This window comes from Coregonus lavaretus (assembly GCF_964263955.1).
Source record: "Coregonus lavaretus genome assembly, chromosome: 7".
Classification (NCBI taxonomy): domain Eukaryota; kingdom Metazoa; phylum Chordata; class Actinopteri; order Salmoniformes; family Salmonidae; genus Coregonus; species Coregonus lavaretus.
In genome coordinates this window covers 10,396,207-10,416,901 of record NC_139994.1, presented here as the reverse complement: position 1 = coordinate 10,416,901, position 20,695 = coordinate 10,396,207, and the positions used below count along the sequence as shown (strand labels likewise).

Below are 20,695 nucleotides of genomic sequence, written 5' to 3'. Positions count from 1 at the left end.
TAGCTAGCTATCCAACGACTGTAACGATGTACGGTATTTGAGAGACAGCAAGTGCTCATTGTACAAATGTATTCATGTTTTCAATAAACATTTGGGGACGAAATATAGTTTACGTATTGTCAACAGTCTAAGCCAACCCAGTCTGTTTTGCCCCATAGTAGTTCAAGCGTCGGTTTTGTTGCTAAAAAAGCAAGCCATCTTTAGTGGAAGCCTGGTAGAGACGGTACTTACTGTACTTTACTGTTTTTTAAAGACGACAACAATACCCTCACAGCAGGCCAAGAAAGACAACAACAATACCCTCACAGCAGGCCAAGAAAGACAACAACAATACCCTCACAGCAGGCCAAGAAAGACGACAACAATACCCTCACAGCAGGCCAAGAAAGACGACAAAAATACCCTCACAGCAGGCTAAGAAAGACAACAACAATACCCTCACAGCAGGCCATGAAAGACAACAACTATACCTTCACAGCAGGCCAAGAAAGGAAAGAAGACTCAGACTCAGTGTTAAGAGTCACAAGCTTACAGTAGAGAGCAGCCGCAGCATAAACTGTATACAGTTATAAAATGGAGCGCAACAGTTGCCAAAGTATGCACAGCGTACAGGAATGCTGCATGGGGCCCTCTCCCAGCGAACAAAGACAGCACAGTCAGCCTCTTTCCCCTCAGTGCTATAGCTACCACATCCGCACATCATTAGTCGGAAAATTCCTCATATATGCTGTAATTTTATTTTCTTCATTGCTGTTACAGGCAAGGCTTTAATATCCAGATGCCATTAACCTCCCTCCTGACTCCCCCATTCCCTCACCCCCCAATCATTCCCCCTTTTCTCGACCTGGACCGTGGCCAAGAGCCCGTCAACAATGAACACAGACGGGGCCTGAAGTGCAGGGGGTGTGCTGCCTGGCTGGCTGGCGGTAGGGGTTACACAGGAAATACCAAATAAGACGTTCACTGTGCATTGTGCTCTCAGCCGCTGTGTGTGTGTGCATTTATATCCGCGTGCGTGTGTTTGGGGACAGCCCCCTTCTCCCGCTGCTGTTGGAGCATGGAGAGAGAGGAGAGAAAGAGGGACGTTTTCCTTTTTCCCCCCAAGCCAAGCCGTTGAGGAGATATCTAAACATTCCCAGAGAGGGCTGCATGTGCTCTGCTGCGTGCTGTGTGGGGTTTTTCCCTTTCCAAACTAAGCTGAGTTGCTGCCTGAGTGTCTGTCCAGAGTGGAAGCACATTGTCTGGCAGTGAGAACACAAAGGACTGGAGTCAGACAAAAACCTTCCAATGAGATTCATCCTTGGCTATGATTGAGAAATGAATGTTAAAGCTTTTAATTTGTTCCTCAATTCTCACATAGTAGTGGGTTAGACCAACTTTAGCTGTTGAGGTATTGGGTCTCAAGAGACATGGAACGTACTGATAAATGTATTGATTACTTATCATTACTGGCATGGCCATGCAATTCAAGATAGGGTCATGGGGAATTCAAAAAGTGAAAATAGAAACCACTGCGTCATTCCATAAGGGGTATCTGACTGGCTTCTAATCAAAATCTGGATCCTAAAATGACTAGAAGTGCCATGAGTATACGGTAAGTGGTTTCCCCACCCACCACATTCAACTCATATTTGAACTGAAATCTGTGCAATCATGCTTACTTATAGCTATTCAAATCACACTCAAACTGACCTCATTTAATTCTCTTCAAGTGGTGTATGAGTGCTGCCAATCTTACGGTAGGCTACTAGCAGGAAATATTATTCTCTATCACAGCTTGTATGGGGATTCCATACCATGACTTTGTAGGACTTATCGCCAAATAACAGTAATCACACCTTCCTCCCACTGCTATCCATTCATCTGGCAGGTAGGTTAAGAGCATTGGACCAGTAACCGAAAGGTTGGTTTGAATCCCCGAGCCGACTAGGTGAAAAATCTGTTGATGTGCCCTCGAGCAAGGCGCTTAACCCTAATTTTTGCTCTGGAAAAGAGTGTCTGTTAAATGACTAAAATGTAAATGTGAACTCTGTAGCCTGGTTCCAGATCTATTGTGCTATCTTGCCACAACAGGTCTGGGACAGGCTACTTCATCTTTAGGGAACATTCAGAATGAGGCAGGCTGGCAAGCAAGCCAGGGGGTGCAAGCAGCGAGCTGACCCGAGAGGTGGTCGGCTGTTCGGTCGCTAGGTGTTGCCAACATGAGGAATTCATTCCATTGGCCAGGCAGGAAGTGACAGAGTCCAGATGACTCCCACGACAACAACACTACTTGTTGTGGAGCCGCGCAGCGCACGCCAACCATGTCAGGCAGGAAAACTGTAGCCTGGTCCCAGATCTATTTGTGCCCTCTTGCCAACTCTGTGACAATGACCATAGGAGTTGGCAAGACAGTCCAAACAGATCTGTGACCAGGCTAGAAAAAGATGAATAGAGGAATTCTCTTCATAACAACAACAGAAAGCAACATCATATCAGACGAGCGTGGTTGTGTCTTCGTCTTCTCTGACAGCTCAGTGTTTGTCTAGTCTACTGCAGTCACAAAGTAACATTCCAATCTATCGAAGTCAATTGAAAACATTATTACCATTCAGTCTGGTTTAAGGGGAAACCAAGTGATGAAAGTTAAAGTCATAAAATGTGACCTGTAACTCAATAAAAGGGCAATTTGAGATAAGACAGGATCCAGTATTAGCATCTATGTGGAGAAACATACCCCACACTAACACCTGTATCTATGTCTCTTTACCCTGGGTATTACAACGACCACAGTTTATTTTGGTAGCTGCAAATATGTAACAACAATCAGTGGGAATGAAGCAACGCAGTGCACATGATGCTTCCCTGAGAGTGTGTGTGTGTGTGTGTGTGTCTAATGGCATTCATGGGACAATCTAGTCAGTCTGCTTCCCATTATAATGACTGGCCGTGGTATGAATGGATGGACGGACAGGGAAAGCCCCACAGGCCGAATCAATTATAATAATGAGGCACTATATCGTTATAAATATGCTTTGAGGAAACAGACCATTAGGAGTTAGGTCTGGCGTGGCCAAAGCGTCTTGTGTGGGAGACAAGATAACATAGCTTTTGATTTAGGGACCAAAATACATAAAAAACGAACATGTTTTCCCCTCAACGTGCTGCATGTGCTTGTGAGAAAAGCAAAAGGTTGATAATCCTCAGTTTGATTGGAGGAAAAAGGACATGGCTGTTTCTTTTCCTCTTTCCTAAGCCGTCAGCTTAACTCTACAGCTTTACACATCGGCTTGTCACTCAGAGACAGACAATCAGGTGTCAGGAGGCTGAGGTCATTATAAAACAATAAACAAAGCATCGGACCCCCAGGGGACCCCCAGGGGACACCCAGCTACTCCCAGGGTCAGCCTAATCTGCACCTCCGCACCACCCAATGGGTGGTCCCTGAGTCCCCCTTTCACTCAGGGGAGGAACTGTCAGGGGGCCTCTGAGGGATGCAGTGACCCCATCACACACACACACACACAAACACACACACACGCAACACATAAAAGAGAAGTTCAATTCTCATAAACCGTCAACTGCCTTTTCTGAATTAGAACAAATCCAAAAGAGGCCATTTTTGTACTTTATGCAAATTCAGCACTCATATACTCCAGTAGAAAGCAGAATATGAATCATATTGATTCATATCATTACTGTGATGGAGACAGAATAGACACATTTTCTTCTATTCAGAGACAGCATTTCTCAGTACCCTGGGTAGTTTGGAATGAGTCACGCGGAGCCAGGTGTGGTAATGAGTTGCATGTACCTGGGCTGCTTGGCAGTCCCTTCTGCCTGTAACTGTGTCCCTTTATAACTAAACAAGTCACTCTCAGTTTGTTGGTAACTGGTGGGTATCATCCTTTATCATCAGACAGAAAGGGAGAAATCCTACTATGAGTGTGTGTGTGTGTGTGTGTGTGTGTGTGTGTGTGTGTGTGTGTGTGTGTGTGTGTGTGTGTGTATGTTAGCATGCCTGAGTGTGTGTGTGTATGTGACGTATGTGTGTTTGAGTGTCTGTGTGTGTGTGTGTGTGTGTCCCTCACTGTGAATGGGTTGTGTTTTTGCATACTGAGTAATAGCACAGTAACGCCAGGGCATTCTTTATCTGAGCCAGAGGAAACACAATTGGGGAGGGAGATAGGGGGTTTCCAGACACACACACACACACACACACACACACAGGATCTGTATTTCTGTCACCGATGCCTAAGGTGGATTCCCAGGTGAATTTACAGAACAGAAGCTCTAACTGCCTAACTAACAAGATGTGGCCATGTCCCGTCTGTCATAAAAGAAGTGAAACAAGCAAATAGAAGCACAGAGGGAGACCAGGATGACACATCTTAACTTGACTGTCTGTTAACTTCTCTAGGTAGTGCTTAATAAAGTTGATCCTCAAACATTAAGAAATGAAACAACAATGACTCCCTTGGACATATTTGGCCATGCCATCTTTACTTCGTATAAGTACCCTTGTTAAGGTCTGCTAATCTAATAACTTCTCATCTCTCCCTGCTCCCATCCCTTTTAGACCTTCTCCCTCTCTCTGTCATCCTCTGTCCTGCTATCTCTGGACATCAGAGCCCAGTGCAAGACAGTCCCACTTCAAAGCCTTGATGGAAGAAGGGGAGGAGCAGGGGGAGAAAAGGGGGGGGGGTCACTGACTCAATCTCTCTCCGTCCCCCCGCCTAGCTCCCTCCCTCCCTCCCTCCCTCCCTCACTGTCTATTTCATCCTTGTCACGTCCACTCCACTTCAGGGATTCCTGAGACTCGCGACTCTTTAGCCCTTCCTTCGTTCTCACTCCGCACACCCCATATCGTTTACTGATCTTCTCTCTGGCCTGCCGACTGGTGCCCTTTCAGTGCCCACTACATCACATTAGCCGCTTTTCATCTGTCTCAGGAGACCGTCCTGCCTTCTCGCTCTCGTTCTCTCTCTCTCTCTCTCTCTCTCTCGTTGTCTCTCTCTCTCTCGTTCTGTCTGTCTCTCTCTCTCATTCTGTCTGTCTCTCTCTCGTTCTGTCTGTCTCTCTCTCTCATTCTGTCTGTCTCGCTCTCTTTCAGTCTCTCTCTCGTCCTGTCAGTCTCTCTCTCTGTCTGCCTGTCACACTCCCCATTCTACCTGAGGGACTTCAGACGGACACCAGAAAACACTCCGTCTACGTCCCAAATGGCACCCTATTCCCTTTACAGTGCCCTACTTTTAACCAGGGCCCATAGGGATCAGGTCAAAAGTAGTGCACTAAAGGGAATAGGGTGCCATTTGGGATGCTGAGAAGAAGTCACCCTTTACCCAGTGGCCTCTTTATCTCGCTCTCATCAAGACATTGGAACTTTCTATGGCCTCATGTCCCAATGTTTTACAGTCTCACTCTCACCTCCCACTCAAGATACTTCTCTTCTCATTGTTAGACCAGCTCAGTAAAACATAGCCTGCATTCCAAATGGCAACCTATTTCCTATATAGTGCACTGTGGGCCTTATGGGTCCTGGTCAAAGGTAGTGCACTATAAGGGAATAGGATGCCATTTGGGACGCACTCACACATACAGTAAGTGGAAGTTCACCCAATTGGAGAAATAAGAGCGCACCAACTGACCGATAGCAGAGGAGCAGAAAATGAGATAAAGATGGACAGGGAAGGAGAGAAGGAGGAGAAAAATAGATAGATCAGGTTTTCAGAGGAAAGGCCTGAAGCCAGTCGTTTGTCCCAGATGAACAAGTCTTTTGTGTTGGAGAGGGCTGAGAGAGATATTCTTTAAAAATATGATTTACATTGGGAAGTAACACACACAGTCCCAATACATAACCTCTGTAATGTCATCTCTTAACTATCTGTTATTTAAATACCTGATATTAAAGGTAGTCTGGCTTGACCAGACGTATGCTGCTTGAGACTATGGGGTCTGGCTAGTGAGACTGTAGGAAGAGGAACCAGGCTGGCTATATGTAGCAGACTTGCATCAAGTATGTGAAATATTTATGGGATTTTGGTTTTCCGTGTATAATTGAACCAATGGAATAGTCAAAAAAGCGCAACCCCAGGAAAATCAAGAACCTCAAATAGTTTCCAAAAAGTATTTGACCCAGTCTAATCTACATCCTTTAGCCAGCAACTGGTATAACCTGGTATAACCTGGTATAACCTGGTAAACCTCGTACCGAGGCTATTGTGAACAGCGCATATAAGCCTGGTACATCAACGATTCAAAGTTAGCCTTAGTTGGAGTGACCATAGAATTCTATGGGAGTGACCTTACTCGGTAAAGTATTTTTCATAATTTAATTTCAGCAAATCACACGACTGCGAGGCGTGGCTCTGTGCTTGTGGTGTGCTAGCGTACGGGGGAGGGGTTAGGGGAAAAGTGTTGTGGGAGATGATTGGTTGGTAGATTAAGCCAGTGTTCATTTCGTCAACATAAATAGTGACTAAAATATTAATCAAACACCTATTTTTCAGTGTTAATTGACTAGACTATAACTAACTAAACAGAACCAGAAAAACTAAACAAAATTATTTTTCATTTCAGTTGACTATGACGAGACGAAATTATCTCTGTGACTAAAATCTCACTACTAAGTGGACTGGACAATAGTTTTTGGAGAGATTGAGAGTTTCTCAGTGATAAGTACAATTAATATTAGCAGCACAGATATGCAGCGCAGTTGTGTTCAGCATTGGGAAGGACGCGCCACACCCGGCACACACAGCCTAGCCTACATCAGCTGGTGAGCTGCGGGGGAGCAAGCGTTGAGTGTGGGCAGACAGGCAGACAAGCTTCGCTCCGGCTCCGCCTCCGATTACACACATCAAGCAGGCTCCTCTCTTGCTTCTCTGTAGCTAACCAGTCACCACCAGCCTTCTAGTTAACTACCCTTTGCCTGGCTAAGAAACACAAGCAGCTCTTACGAAATTAAAAACAATAGCAGCATTAAATGTAATAGTAAAATAACAGTCTAGCTATGTTTTTCTCTCCCTTGAGTATAGAAAAGTATTTACATTTGTAGTCTCGCTCAACCCTCACATTTTCCCCACTACATTTCATAGCCAGGTTCTGTAGCTAACGTACAAGCCAAGTCTCCCTCTTTTCCTCAGAGAAACAGCTTGATTCTAGCCATTACCATTGATTCTAGCCATTACCATTGATTCTAGCCATTACCATTGATTCTAGCCATTACCATGGATTCTAGCCATTACCATTGATTCTAGCCATTACCATTGATTCTAGCCATTACCATTGATTCTAGCCATTACCATTGATTCTAGCCATTACCATTGATTCTAGCCATTACCATTCAAAAGATATGACCCATAATACCGGCGCTACATTTGAGAATAAGGCTGTAAAGTAACAAAATGTGGAAAAAAAGAAAGGGGTCTGAATACTTTCCGAATGCACTGTATGTTTGTGCACATGGAAGTCAGTGATTTATGTTTACTATAGGTTAATGAGGTATTACAGATTTGATGTGACTAAAATGTGACTAAAAGGAAAGGGCATTTAGTTCCTAAAATGGCCCAGTTTTCATCATTTTGACAATAACTAGACAAAAATGTGACTAAGACTCATTTTAGTCAAAATGACTAAGACTAGACCAAATCTAAAAAAGAGTGCCAGAATTAACACTGGCTTAACCCTCCCGTTGTCCTAGGGTCAAAATGACCCGCCACTGTGTTGAACCAACTTTCTTTAATTTTTATATTTTTTTGATCATTTGTGAGAAGGAGGCAGTGATACTTTCTTTAAAGTCTATGCCATCTGAAAGCTGTATATTCTGGGCGTTTTAACAGTTTATAACAGGTTTATAACAGGTTTATAACAGTAAGGTTCTCACCACGGAGGTCAGTTCCATCTGAAAGCTGTATATTCTGGGTGCTACAAAAATGTATAAGAGTTTTATAACAGGTTATAACAGGTTTATAACAGTAAGGTTCTCACCACAGAGGTCAGAGCCATCTGAAAGCTGTATATCCTGGCGAGACCGAAGTCGGCCAGTTTGATCTGTCCTCCGCTGGTGACCAGGATGTTCTGGGGTTTCAGGTCCCGGTGAACCACACGGTGTGAGTGCAGGAAGTCCAACCCCTGCAGCAGCTGGTACATCATATCCTGTTAGGACACATGGACATTCAGACACAGTCTTAACAGGTACAACATGACACAGGAACACTGAGAAAATACACCTGATATCCCTGACAGAGGTTCAGCATCATTGGTTTATCTTCTAAATCAACCATCAACAGGCCTCAGAACGCTGAAAACCTAAATGAAAAGTCCCACAGAGAGAAGTGAAATCACTGAGGCCTTGTATGCGGTGCAGCAGCCTGTCGACTAGGAAAAAAGAGAGTGTGTCCCTTTAAAGCCTTAGTGTGGCAGATGCTGATAACTGACACGACTGTTGAGGGAGAGCAGAGCAGAAAAGGAAAGACATGTTGCTGTGGGGAGTAGTTCTGATCTGTGTTCTAAATGGCACCCTATTCCCTATAAGCCCTGGTCAAAAGTAGTGCACTACAAAGGGAATAGGGTGTCATTTGGGATGCAACATTGATCTGTTGGTGGTGGGCCTCTCTCTGCCCACCCTGCAGCTGTCTGGGCTGAGCTGAGGAGGATTGATCATTGTAGATCCACTAGTTCAAGCTGCAGCCAAGGACGACCCCACAGGCCCCACAGCGGCCCAATACCCACAATAACTCAATCCGGGGAGAGAGAAAGAAAGGAGAAAGAGAGAGAGCGAGAGAGAGAGAGAGAGAGAGAGAGAGTCTGAGAGGAGGGCTAAACTGAAAGGGCTAAACGGCCATTTCCTCTCTCTGGTGGAACTTGCACAACAACATAAGGACTGAACTGAGGGTGATAGTGGCAGTGGGGGCTGTTTCAGTGATAGAGACAGAGAGATTGGGGCAGATTAAAACAGAAAGAGAGGGAAAGAGAAATGGAGAGAAAGAGGGGCGCTTTCACAGTTGCAACATGAATCGGCCTGCTGCTGGGGTTGCAGCAGGCGGCGGTGCGGCCTACCCCCCCCCCCGAAACCCGTCGCCAAGACCTCACAAGTGACATGGACCTGGGCCCGCGCAGGGCTCCATTCACTGACCCTAGCAGCTGGTGAGTGATTAAAAGAGCTGAAACAATGAGCTGCACACTCAAGAAGAAAACATTAGCAAACGGCGCGGGGGTGACCAGGGCCGAGGGGAGGGGACTAGAGCCTCTCACAATGCACGGAATAGGGACAGGACCCTGGATGTGTGTCTGTCTATGAGAGAAGAGACAGGGCAGAGGGAATGTGTGTGTGTGTCTGTGGCAGGCCAGAGAGCGTAAACAGGCCTTTCTTTTTGAATATCCATCCACCCATGACCTAGCAGGCCAACAGATAGGGGCAGAGGCAGTTATTTAGGGGGCTGACACAATGGCATCACCCCCATGAGTTCCTCTCTGTTTGCTTTAAATGGCCATTTGTGACATGTTTCCTTTCAACAGCATTTCCTACAAAACCCCAATTATCTCAGAAGTGTGACTCGAGGACAAACATAGAAACAACAACCATGCCCCCTTGGTGCTCCATCTCCTCTCTCCTGCTTCAGCTCATTCATAACAGTCATACAGTAGTACATGATGCAAGTGAAGATGAATGATGCAGTTGCTTGTCAAGAGTTCATCCATTTTAGTTGCAAATAGCAGTGAATAGTTTGTAGGGCTGGGGATAATGTCAAACTATCAGACTGACTTTAATATCTGATCTCCCGTCTGCAGATAGTATGAGAAAACACCTGACCTGATGCAAACCAATGTCACAGGAGGTGACACAGAGCACCAAGTTGCCCAACACTCTATGACAGCAGCTCAGCCGGAGATAGCTGGCTAGGAAACACGAGGCAAGCGACTCCTTCCAAGAACAAAGCCCCAAAAAAAGAAGAGTACCCGAGAAAAAAAGAACAGAAAAAAGTAGCCCACATAAAAAGCAGTCAAAACATTGCTTCCCTGAGTGCAGCCCCTTTTCTCATGCTAATAAGCAAGAGGCGGCCATATTGTTTATTGTAGCTGGACACAATACAGGACATCTGCCAGTTAGCGTTAGTGTAATTCCCTCCCTATGCTTCATTAACCAGTCTTTTATAGGGCCTGTAGACGGGGGACGGATGAGGGTTCTGGGGGGGGGGCACAGGGCCCAACGTTAGACCAGCCGCACTCCCCAAGGCTGGGGGAGAGAGACTGGCCGCTTGATGTCCTTCCAGCTCATTTGATTCCCGGGTCCTCTTTCATCAATTACCATGCGGTGGGTCTGACTGGAGGTCTCAAAGGGGGCAGGATTAGTGGATGGACAGGCTGGGCTGGGGTGGGCAGTGGGGGTGGCCTGGGGCGGGGGTCTGCAATCTGGTGTCCTCTGGTCTGGAGGAGTGTAAATTAAGTTGTTGGGGGGCCGGGGTTTGCAGTGTCCACTGTCATGGAAATAAAAGGGATGGTGCCGCTGTCATCTTGTACTTGATCGTTATCCATTGTCCCTCATCCCTCCAGATGCTGTTTGGATGTTGAGAATGAATGGGGGAGATCTCACTCACACTCAACAAATGGTTTTCCATGCTTGCTTTGGAGTCTATGTGGTTTGGCTGAGTATGCCTCGATGGTAAAGTTTGCTTCAAGAAAACATATCCAGTCGACTTGATCATGCATGTTTGGCCATTCCACCAAAACAGCTGCATTTTGAAAAGCTACACTGATGTACAGTATATGAAAACACCATAACAGGGTTCACATTAGCTCATAAACCATAAACCTGACCATTTGCTGTGAACAGACGATAGTCACAACAGGTTAGCACTAAGGTCTATCAAATATCATCAGGTCTGCTCTGACACCTATTACAGCTGAGGAGTCATAGCAACATTAAGCCCTGTCACAGGAAGCAGAACAAAACACATATCTGATTGACAACATTCAACCCTGTCACAGGAAGCAGAACACGACACATATCAGAATAATTCAAAACATGCCCTGGGAAAGTGTGGTGTAGCTATGTGTCCAATGATTCTTTATCACGATACATTACAGGGGCAATCCGGGATTCAAAAAACATTTCTTCCTCCGATCTGTCGTTCGCTAAATACTTTAATCTGAGACTGCCATCATTGATGCTGTTTGTGGTGACGAGGGACACAAGGGGCGTTGTACAAAACAAAGTCATCAGCGATTGGATCATCTCTAATCAATCAGAGTATCAAATCAAATTACTAATTTTCAAATCGCTGCTTTACCAGAGATATTAGAGAAGGAGGAGATGGGAATCCCATTGGGAAATGAATAGAGGAACGTATAACACCCCACCCAGCAGACTTTCGACCAATCGCGTTCATGTTGCAATGCTGCGTCACGCGGTTGCTAAGCTAATCGTCACGCAATTCTCAAAGTTAGGGTATGAATCGAGAAACCTGCTTATTTTCCTTGAAAGTATGTAATGTTACGATTCCAAAGCTATACGATATGACAGAGAACAAAATAATTATCTCACATCTCGGAGAAGATTTGTAATGTTGCGCCCAATTGTCTCCCATTCATTCCTTGAAGGAGAGCTCTCCTTGTCCCATAATTGCCCTGAATGCACCACGCAGCCCATTGACGACACATGGGCAACGTACACAATGGGCGTTAATACGTTTCAAATGGAGTTTCCCATCTTCTCAAAAGTCCTCAATCAGACGTCCCCGAATGTGTTCGCATTCGGTGAAGGGTCGGGGAGGTACTTAGATCGAGAATCTGGTTAAGAAACACAAGCTGCTTTACGAAATTAAAAACAATAGCACCATTAAGTTTAATAGTAAAACAACAGTCTAGCTATCTTTTTCTCTCCCTTGAGTATAGAAAAGTATTTACATTTGTAGTCTCGCTCAACCCTCACACTTTCCCCACTACATTTCATAGCCAGGTTCTGTAGCTAACGTACAAGCCAAGTCTCCCTCTTTTCCTCAGAGAAACAGCTTGATTCTAGCCATTACCATTCAAAAGATATGACCCATAATACCGGCACTGAAGTCAAGGGGTCTGAATACTTTCCGAATACTTTCCGAATGCACTGTATTCATAGACCTAATGAGTACAATTTACAATTCAACTGAGAAGTTGCCTCTAGACACTCAAATCAGTTTTTTTGTTTCCCCCTCCAATGGGGAAGGGTATTAAGTGAGGGTAATCTGAGCCAAGATCTGTATCAATTCCAGTATTCACGTTAGACTCACCTTGATAGTTTCAGGTGGCACCCCAGGATCAGGGGCTTTCTCCAGGTACGTGGTCAGGTCCTGGTCAACATGCTCAAAGACCAGGGTCAGCTTGGTCTCACGGTTGGTCCGAGACACGGTACACACATCGAACAGTCTGCAGAGAGAGAGGCAGAGGAGGAGAGTGAATACTGCTGCTTAGCATTGTTATGTCAGTCTGATATCATGGTCACACTTATATAAAAGTGTAATCTCTAAAATGCTTATAAAGGGTTTATAAATGGTTCGTAAGTTGTTCATTAGTCAATAGAGGTTATAAGTGCCATAAATCATCAGTCTTTAATTTAAGAGGAATAACAATGTATTTTCATTTAAAACCACCATCCATGACAAACCATATTTTTCCAGTGTAAACTGCCTTCTGAAATATGGAGAGAGCACACTTGATAGGATCTCTAGTATCATTCCAAACCTGAGAGAGATCTAATCTATTTAAATCATCAAGATTCAGTTAAGGAAGAAATTCCTTTATAGTGTCAGGTAACTGTCCAGGCTAGTTTTCCTGACAGTTTGAAAGAATGCGAGCAATGCTTTCACATACTGGGGCTTTGATGGCTAAACGAAAGGAACCAATCTGAAATGGCTCCTTACTCCTGAATGATACACATTTTGGCAACATGATCTCCTAGGCATTATTCCAGTGAACTTACACCACTTTAGAGTATGTGTGGAATGGTGAAGTACAGTAACCTCAACAAGATCAGTTGAAGGTTGAACACCTTGACAGAGTAATTGAATTGGCATTCTCGTTCTTAAAAACATGCAACTATAACCTACCAGGGTTCGAGTCCAGGTCTCCTGCATGCCACAAGACCCCTTAGCCCGCTGAGCTAAAGCCTCAGCCAATACATCTGGGAGCAAAGGTTACTCATCAAGCAAACGTAGTTCCGACTCATCTCCTTCAGGCATGTTTTGATTTCTGACCACGAAACTAAACCTCTCCTTTAGCCTCTATCCTGACAATGCCAATAATAATGTTGTAGCTACATTATATCACTTTTACGAGGGAAACACTTGGCGACTCTTGAGCATCCAACACAATACATCAACTTGTGGTTGTATTTTTACAAGGCAACAAACCGAGCCCAAACATCCAGATTATTCTGGCAGTTGTGTCAGGGGCAAGCTTTGGTGAAAAGCCTAGAGAAGACGTCCAGTGTCTTCCTCAAAGAGCCGAGGACCACAACAAACATTCCTCCAGGAGCACCACGGCAATGCGTGATGCGCCATGGCAACTGAAGCAGGGTCTGGACTGCCCATGACTAACCACCAGACGTTATTGAAGCAGCATCTCTCACCACAGCAACCAACCAGTGTGTGAAAGGAACATGGATGGAATCTATCCACTCACTGACATCGCTCTATCATTATTCCAATGGCACTATGGGGCCAATATGGTCTGTATACCACATTGCGTTCATGCAGTAATTCTTAGATTTCATTTAAAATATTTAATATTTACAGTGAAATTTAAATTTCTTCAAATATTTCGAAAGCGTCAACAGCTCTGCAGTAATAACAGTAAAATTGTAGTTCATGTCTGAGTAATCTCTGTGAATGGTCTTGAAGTAAAGCATGGGAAAGCCGCCCCACCAACTCTTAAGGAAGGTAGTCCTTTTCTTTCTATGCACCGCACCACGCCCCCCATGTACTGTTATCAAAGGCTTGTAAGGAGTGATTCTTTCAAGGTATTATAACCATACGCCCATGATGTCACAGAACGAGCGAGCCTCCCGGTTGGAAACGCGAGGTTAAACGCCCCTCAGAACTGCGATTGTTCTGCTACAATGCAGCCTCTCGCCAGACACTGAACATATGGGATGACTAATGGGCATCATTCTAAAACATCCAGGGGTTGGCAGGCCTGTAGTTACACAGTAGGTCCAGAATGCATCCTGCTCAGTGTCAGCTCTCTCCCATGCTTTACAGATATAGACCAGACCAGACCCCCTTTGGTGTGGATTCAAACTTGGGCTTATGTATACATTCTTAGAAAAAAAGGTGCTATCTAGGCCCTAAAAGGGTTCTTCGGCTGTCCCCATAGGATAACCCTTTTTGGTTCGAGGTATAACCCTTTTGGGTTACATTTAAAACCCTGTCCACAGAGGGTTCTACATGGAACCAAAAAGGGTTCTACCTCGAACCAAAAAGGGTTCTACCTGGAACCAAAATGGGTTCTCATATGGGGACAGCCGAAGAACCCTTTTGGAACTCTTTTTTTCTAAGAGTGTAGGGAACCACAACTGTACAGAATAGGCAGATTAGATGCATACCACAGAGTATAGGGAGTCAGGACACATTTTGTATCCTCATTTCATGAAACTCAATCTGGGGAACCTTCAATACGTGATATCTCAATTAACAATATATTCATTTATTCAGTTTAAAAGAATAATAATGATGCACTTTGAGGCTGTGGTGGGACCAGCAGGGCATAGAATAACATTTTGTATTATTAAAACGTTTCCATTAAGCTTTTAATCCAAAAGCACTCAATCTCTCATTAAAAGCTAAATGGCAAGGTTAGACCTTGAGCAGGGCCGGTAAATGACGTGGTTTCCCTGACGAACCGAACTGACCTCCAAACTGACCCATGGGAGTCTACAGCTGCAAGCATAACAACCTTTGTATGTTGTCTTGTGGCCTGGAGGACTAAAAACAACACAGTTGATATCCCCAACTCTTGTAGGCTACTGGAATGGGGCAAAATCAGCTGAATATAGTATCTCTTCTTTCTTGTCATTCATTCCCAACAGCAGTTCATTGACTTTTCTGGGAAATTCCATTCTAAGCAGCAATGGGAATGACTTTACCCATGACTTATTTAGGTTGACTAATGTAGTGAACAGATATCACCCAAGAATGTCTGTCACAGATACTGCACACAAAACATCCATCAAGTTGTATTAAACATAACCTACAGCCTACTATATGGCACAATAGAGTACCACAATTTGATTCATAATACCCATAAATACCCATCAAACCCAGCGGTCAAACAAGGAAATGGTTCCAATCGTTTTCCACCATTCATTTTTCCCGTAGGGGATTTTTGAAACAATTCAAATAAGGGCTGTGTTTCGTGTAGGCTTACCCTGGCGTGACGTTTTGATAACCGTGTAAATCTCTCTAGGACAAGATTACTTTTATCAATATATTCACCTGTATTTACTCCTCAAAAATGAAATGCTAATTAGCTGCTAATGTGGCTATCATAAAGAACTACAAATGCCATGATGATCTGGGCAAGACTGCCGAATCGAGGCAATGGTAAGAATCTCTGGATTAACTATCTAATGGTATGTAAATTTAGTGATTAATAAATTGACAACATTTCTCTCAATTGACAATTCTGTGAACTGTCTTGTGCAAGTTTTAAATTGACCCAATGCTAGCTAATTAGCATTTAATTTTTGAGGGGTAAATACAGGTGAATATATTGATAAAAGTAATCTTGTCCTAGAGAGATTTACACGGTTATCAAAACGTCACGCCAGGGTAAGCCTACACGAAACACAGCCCTTATTTGAAGTGTCATTGCTTGTCCATGTATATATTCTTAAATCCCATTCCATATTAGTTTTGTGTGTATTGGGTATATGTTGTGAAATTGTTAGATATTACTTGTTAGATATTACTGCACTGTCGGAGCTAGAAGCACAAGCATTTCGCTACACCCGCTATAACATCTGCTAAACACGTGCATGTGACAAATAAAATTGTATTTGAATACCTGTTAGCAAAGGTGTCAGCTAGAGATGTGCAGGAGCTTGCAGGGATTTGTAGTCTTGCATGATGTCTACTTTGACGCTAATTAGCATTTTCGAATCTGAGCGTAAATAGAGCCGAATATATTGATAAGTCACCTTATCCGAGAGAGATTTACATGGTTATCAAAACATCACGCCAGGGTAAGCCTACACGAAACACAGCCCTTATTTTAAGTGTTTCTAAAATTCCCTATAGGAAAAATGAATGGTGGGAAAACGATTGGAACCATTTCCGTTTGACCGCTAGGTTTTATGGGTATTATGACACCTCCACTGTGGGGCTCTATAGTAACACCAGTATCAAAAAGTACATTACAAAACTACAACTTTTCCAAATGTCAATAAGACAACTCCATAAGCCTCTGCAATATATCCCAAGGAGGCAGATACTGTATATCTGACATTATATAGATGTATATCTGACATATGCAAATTAAATACACTGAGTGTACAAAACATTAGGACATAGACTGACCAGGTGAATCCAGGTGAAAGCAATGATCCCTTATTGATGTCACTTATTGATGTCACCCTCACAAACATATTCAATCTCTCCCTATCCCAGTCTGCTGTCTCCACATGCTTCCATTGTTCTTGTACCCAAGAATGCAAAGGTAACTGAACTAAATAACTATCGCCCTGTAGCACTCACTTCTGTCGTCATGAAGTGCATTGAGAGACTAGTCAAGGATCATATCACCTCCACCTTACCTGTCACCCTAGACCCACTTCAATTTGCTTACCGCCCCAATAGGTCCACAGACGATGCAATCGCAATCACACTGCACACTGCCCTACCCCATCTGGACAAGAGGAATACCTATGTAAGAATGCTGTTCATTGACTATAGCTCAGCATTCAACACCATAGTACCCTCCAAGCTCATCATTAAGCTTGAGGCCCTGGGTCTCAACCCCGCCCTGTGCAATTGGGTCCTGGACTTCCTTATGGGCCGCCCCCAGGTGGTGAAGGTAGAAAAAAACATCTCCACTTTGCTGATCCTCAACACTGGGGACCCACAAGGGTGTGTGCTCAGCCCCCTCCTGTTCTCCCTGTTCACCCATGACTGCGTAGCAATGCACGGCTCCAACTCAATCATCAAGTTTGCAGACGACACAACAGTAGTAGGCTTGATTACCAACAACGATGAGACCGCCTACAGGGAGAAGGTGAGGGCTCTCGGAGTGTGGTGTCAGGAAAATAACCTCTCACTCAACAAAACAAAGGAGATGATCGTGGACTTCAGGAAACAGCAGAGGGAGTACCCCCCTATCCACATCGAATGGACAGCAGTGGAGAAGGTGCAAAGTTTTAAGTGCCTCGGCGTACATATCACTGACAAACTGAAATGGTCCACCCACACAGACAGTGTGGTGAAGAAGGCGCAACAGTGTCTCTTCAACCTCAGGAGGCTGAATAAATTTGGCCTGTCACCTAAAACCCTCACAAACTTTTACAGATGCACAATTGAGAGCATCCTGTCAGGCTGTATCACCGCCTGGTACGGTAACGGCACCGCCCACAACCGCAGGGCTCTCCAGAGGGTGGTGCGGTCTGCACAACGCATCACCGGCGGCAAACTACTTGCCCTCCAGGACACCTACAGCACCCGATGTCACAGGAAGGCCCAAAAAGATAATCAAGGACAACTACCACCTGAGCCACTGCCTGTTCATCCCGCTATCATCCAGAAGGCGAGGTCAGTACAGGTGCATCAAAGCTGGGACCGAGAGACTGAAAAACAGCTTCTATCTCAAGGCCATCAGACTGTTAAACAGCGATCACTAACACAGAGAGGCTGCTGTCTACATACAGACTTGAAAATCACTGGCCACTTTAATAAATGGAACACTAGTCACTTTAATAATGCCACTTTAATAATATTTACATATCTTGCATTACCCATCTCATATGTACAGTTGAAGTCGGAAGTTTACATACACTTAGGTTGGAGTCATTAAAACTTGTTTATCAACCACTACACAATTTTCTTGTTAACAAACTATAGTTGTGGCAAGTCGGTTAGGACATCTACTTTGTGCATGACACAAGTAATTATTCCAACAATTGTTTACAGACAGATTATTTCACTTATAATTCACTGTATTACAATTCCAAAATAGATGGCATCATGAGGAAGGAAAATGATGTGGATATATTGAAGCAACATCTCAAGACATCAGTCAGGAAGTTAAAGCTTGGTCGCAAATGGGTCTTCCAAATGGACAATGACCCCAAGCATACTTCCAAAGTTGTGGCAAAATGGCTTCAGGACAACAAAGTTAAGGTATTGGAGTGGCCATCGCAAAGCCCTGACCTCAATCCTATTGAAAATGTGTGGGCAGAACTGAAAAGGCGTGTGCGAACAAGGAGGCCTACAAACCTGACTCAGTTACACCAGCTCTGTCAGGAAGAATGGGCCAACATTCACCCAACTTATTGTGGGAATCTTGTGGAAGGCTACCTGAAACGTTTGACCCAAGTTAAACAATTTAAAGGCAATGCTACCAAATACTAATTGAGTGTATGTAAACTTCTGACCCACTGGGAATGTGATGAAAGAAATAAAAGCTGAAATAAATCATTCTCTCTACTATTATTCTGACATTTCACATTCTTAAAATAAAGTGGTGATCCTAACTGACCTAAGACAGGGAATTTTTACTAGGATTAAATGTCAGGAATTGTGAAAAACTGAGTTTAAATGGTGCATGTAAACTTCCGACTTCAACTGAATATACTGTATTCTATACTATCTATTGCATCTTAACCTATGCCGCTATGACAATGACATCGCTCATCCATATATTTATATATTCTTATTCCATTCCTTTTTCTTAGATTTGTGTGTATTAGATATTTGTTGTGGAACTGTTAGATATTACTTGCTAGATATTGCTGCACTGTCGGAACTAGAAGCACAAGCATTTCGCTACACTCGCAATAACATCTGCTAATCATGTGTATGTGACCAATACATTTGATTTGATTTGTTAAATCCACTTCAATCAGTCCAGATGAAGGGGAGGAGACAGGTTAAAGAAGGATTTTTAAGCCTTGAGACATGGATTGTGTACGTGTGCCATTCAGAGGGTGAATGGGCAAGACAAAAGATTTAAGTGCCTTTGAACGTGGTATGGTAGTAGGGGCCAGGTGCACCGGTTCGTGTCAAGAACTGTAATGCTGCTGGGTTTTTCACGCTCAATAGTTTCCTGTGTGTATCAAGAATGGTCCACCACCCAAAGGACATCCAGCCAACTTGACACAACTGTGGGAAGCATTGGAGTTAACATGGGCCAGCATCCCTGTGGAACGCTTTCGACACCTTGTAGAGTCCATGCCCCAACGAATTGAGGCTATTTTGAGGGCAAAAGGGTGGGGGTTGCAACTCAATATTAGGGAGGTGTTCTTAATGTTTTGTAGACTCAGTGTATATAGACATTATGCAGCCATTTAAAGAGATAAATACCAGGGGTTATAAGAGCATAAAGAGATAATGCAACTCCTGGTAGAGGAGAGGCCCTTGTTAGATGCACCCCCCTCTCGATCTCTGCTTACCTGACCACGTTGGGGTGTTCGAATGCCTCCAGTTGCCTCAGTACCGCTACCTCCCGGATGGTCGAGAGGGGCATCCCTTCCTCCTCCGTCTGTACCCGAACTCTTTTTAGGGCTACAAAGCGTCCCTCGTTCTTCAAATCTCGTGCCTTGTACACCTTTCCGTAAGCACCCTCGCCAATCTCGGCGACGGGCTCGTATTGTTGTGCTACACTTTCATTGTCCATTTTTGCGGATTTTTTTTCTTGTTAAGAATATTGCGGGGAATCCCGACGAATGTGAAGAGCCAGGATTTTTACAAAGCCATCCTCACATAACAGAGTTGTTGGCACGTGCAATGCCTAAGTTAGAGGAAGACAAGAGGTAGCAGAGGTAAACATCGTATGTCTGTCTGTTTTTGGTCAAACGGAGGTCCAGGTAGGCGACAACATTGTGTCATCATTCCGACTATGAACACTAGAACCCCCGATGCATTCGACTTGATCCACTCCCACTTCATTACGCGCATGAACCTCATGTCCTAGCAACCTCACACAACATCTGGCATCTCTAAAACAAGGACATATACATTTTACCACTTTTACATAAGTTCTGTAAGTGCATAAGTCAGTCCATAATACAACAATAAAGTTAATGCGTATAATGAGGGATTTGTAGACAAATTAGTTAGAAAAACAAGAAAAATAACTTGAAAGAACAGAATATACTCAGCAAAATTACTATATAATATGCACACAAAAAAATACAGGCTACGATATCGTTTTCCAAATGTAACCAGTCTAATAATTCTGGTTTATTATAGGCGACAAACTGTTGCGAGCACGTGGTTGTTTACTGACTTGTATTGTCTAAACTTCCTATAGTCCATTTAAACACATATCTCTCATTTTCCACGTCATTAATAGTTATGGTGTAATAATGCAACTTTTTCACTGTTTTTTGCACAGCAGCTTTTTTTTTTTTTAAATAAATATCTTAAATAGTCTACATTAATGAAAAAGTGAATGCAGCATCTTAATTGATAAAAGAACACAACATGTTTCTAAACCAAAAAGTAAAATATGAACATTTCAGCCTACCTTA

The 20,695-nt window shown here is 43.8% G+C and overlaps 1 protein-coding gene across 1 annotated transcript in view; it reads right to left on the bottom strand.

Moving 5' to 3' along the window:
- The window catches only part of LOC311131920 (cyclin-dependent kinase 6-like), a gene marked incomplete at both ends in the record, with an annotated part of 54,942 nt that extends 35,103 nt beyond the window's left edge, over window positions 1–19,839 (bottom strand). The window contains 3 exons of the mRNA XM_084165028.1: window positions 7,969–8,136; window positions 12,249–12,384; window positions 19,616–19,839. Coding sequence (XP_084021154.1) covers window positions 7,969–8,136; window positions 12,249–12,384; window positions 19,616–19,839 — 528 coding nt within the window. The remainder of the gene's footprint in view (window positions 1–7,968; window positions 8,137–12,248; window positions 12,385–19,615) is intronic.
- Between the last annotated feature and the right edge of the window lie 856 nt (window positions 19,840–20,695).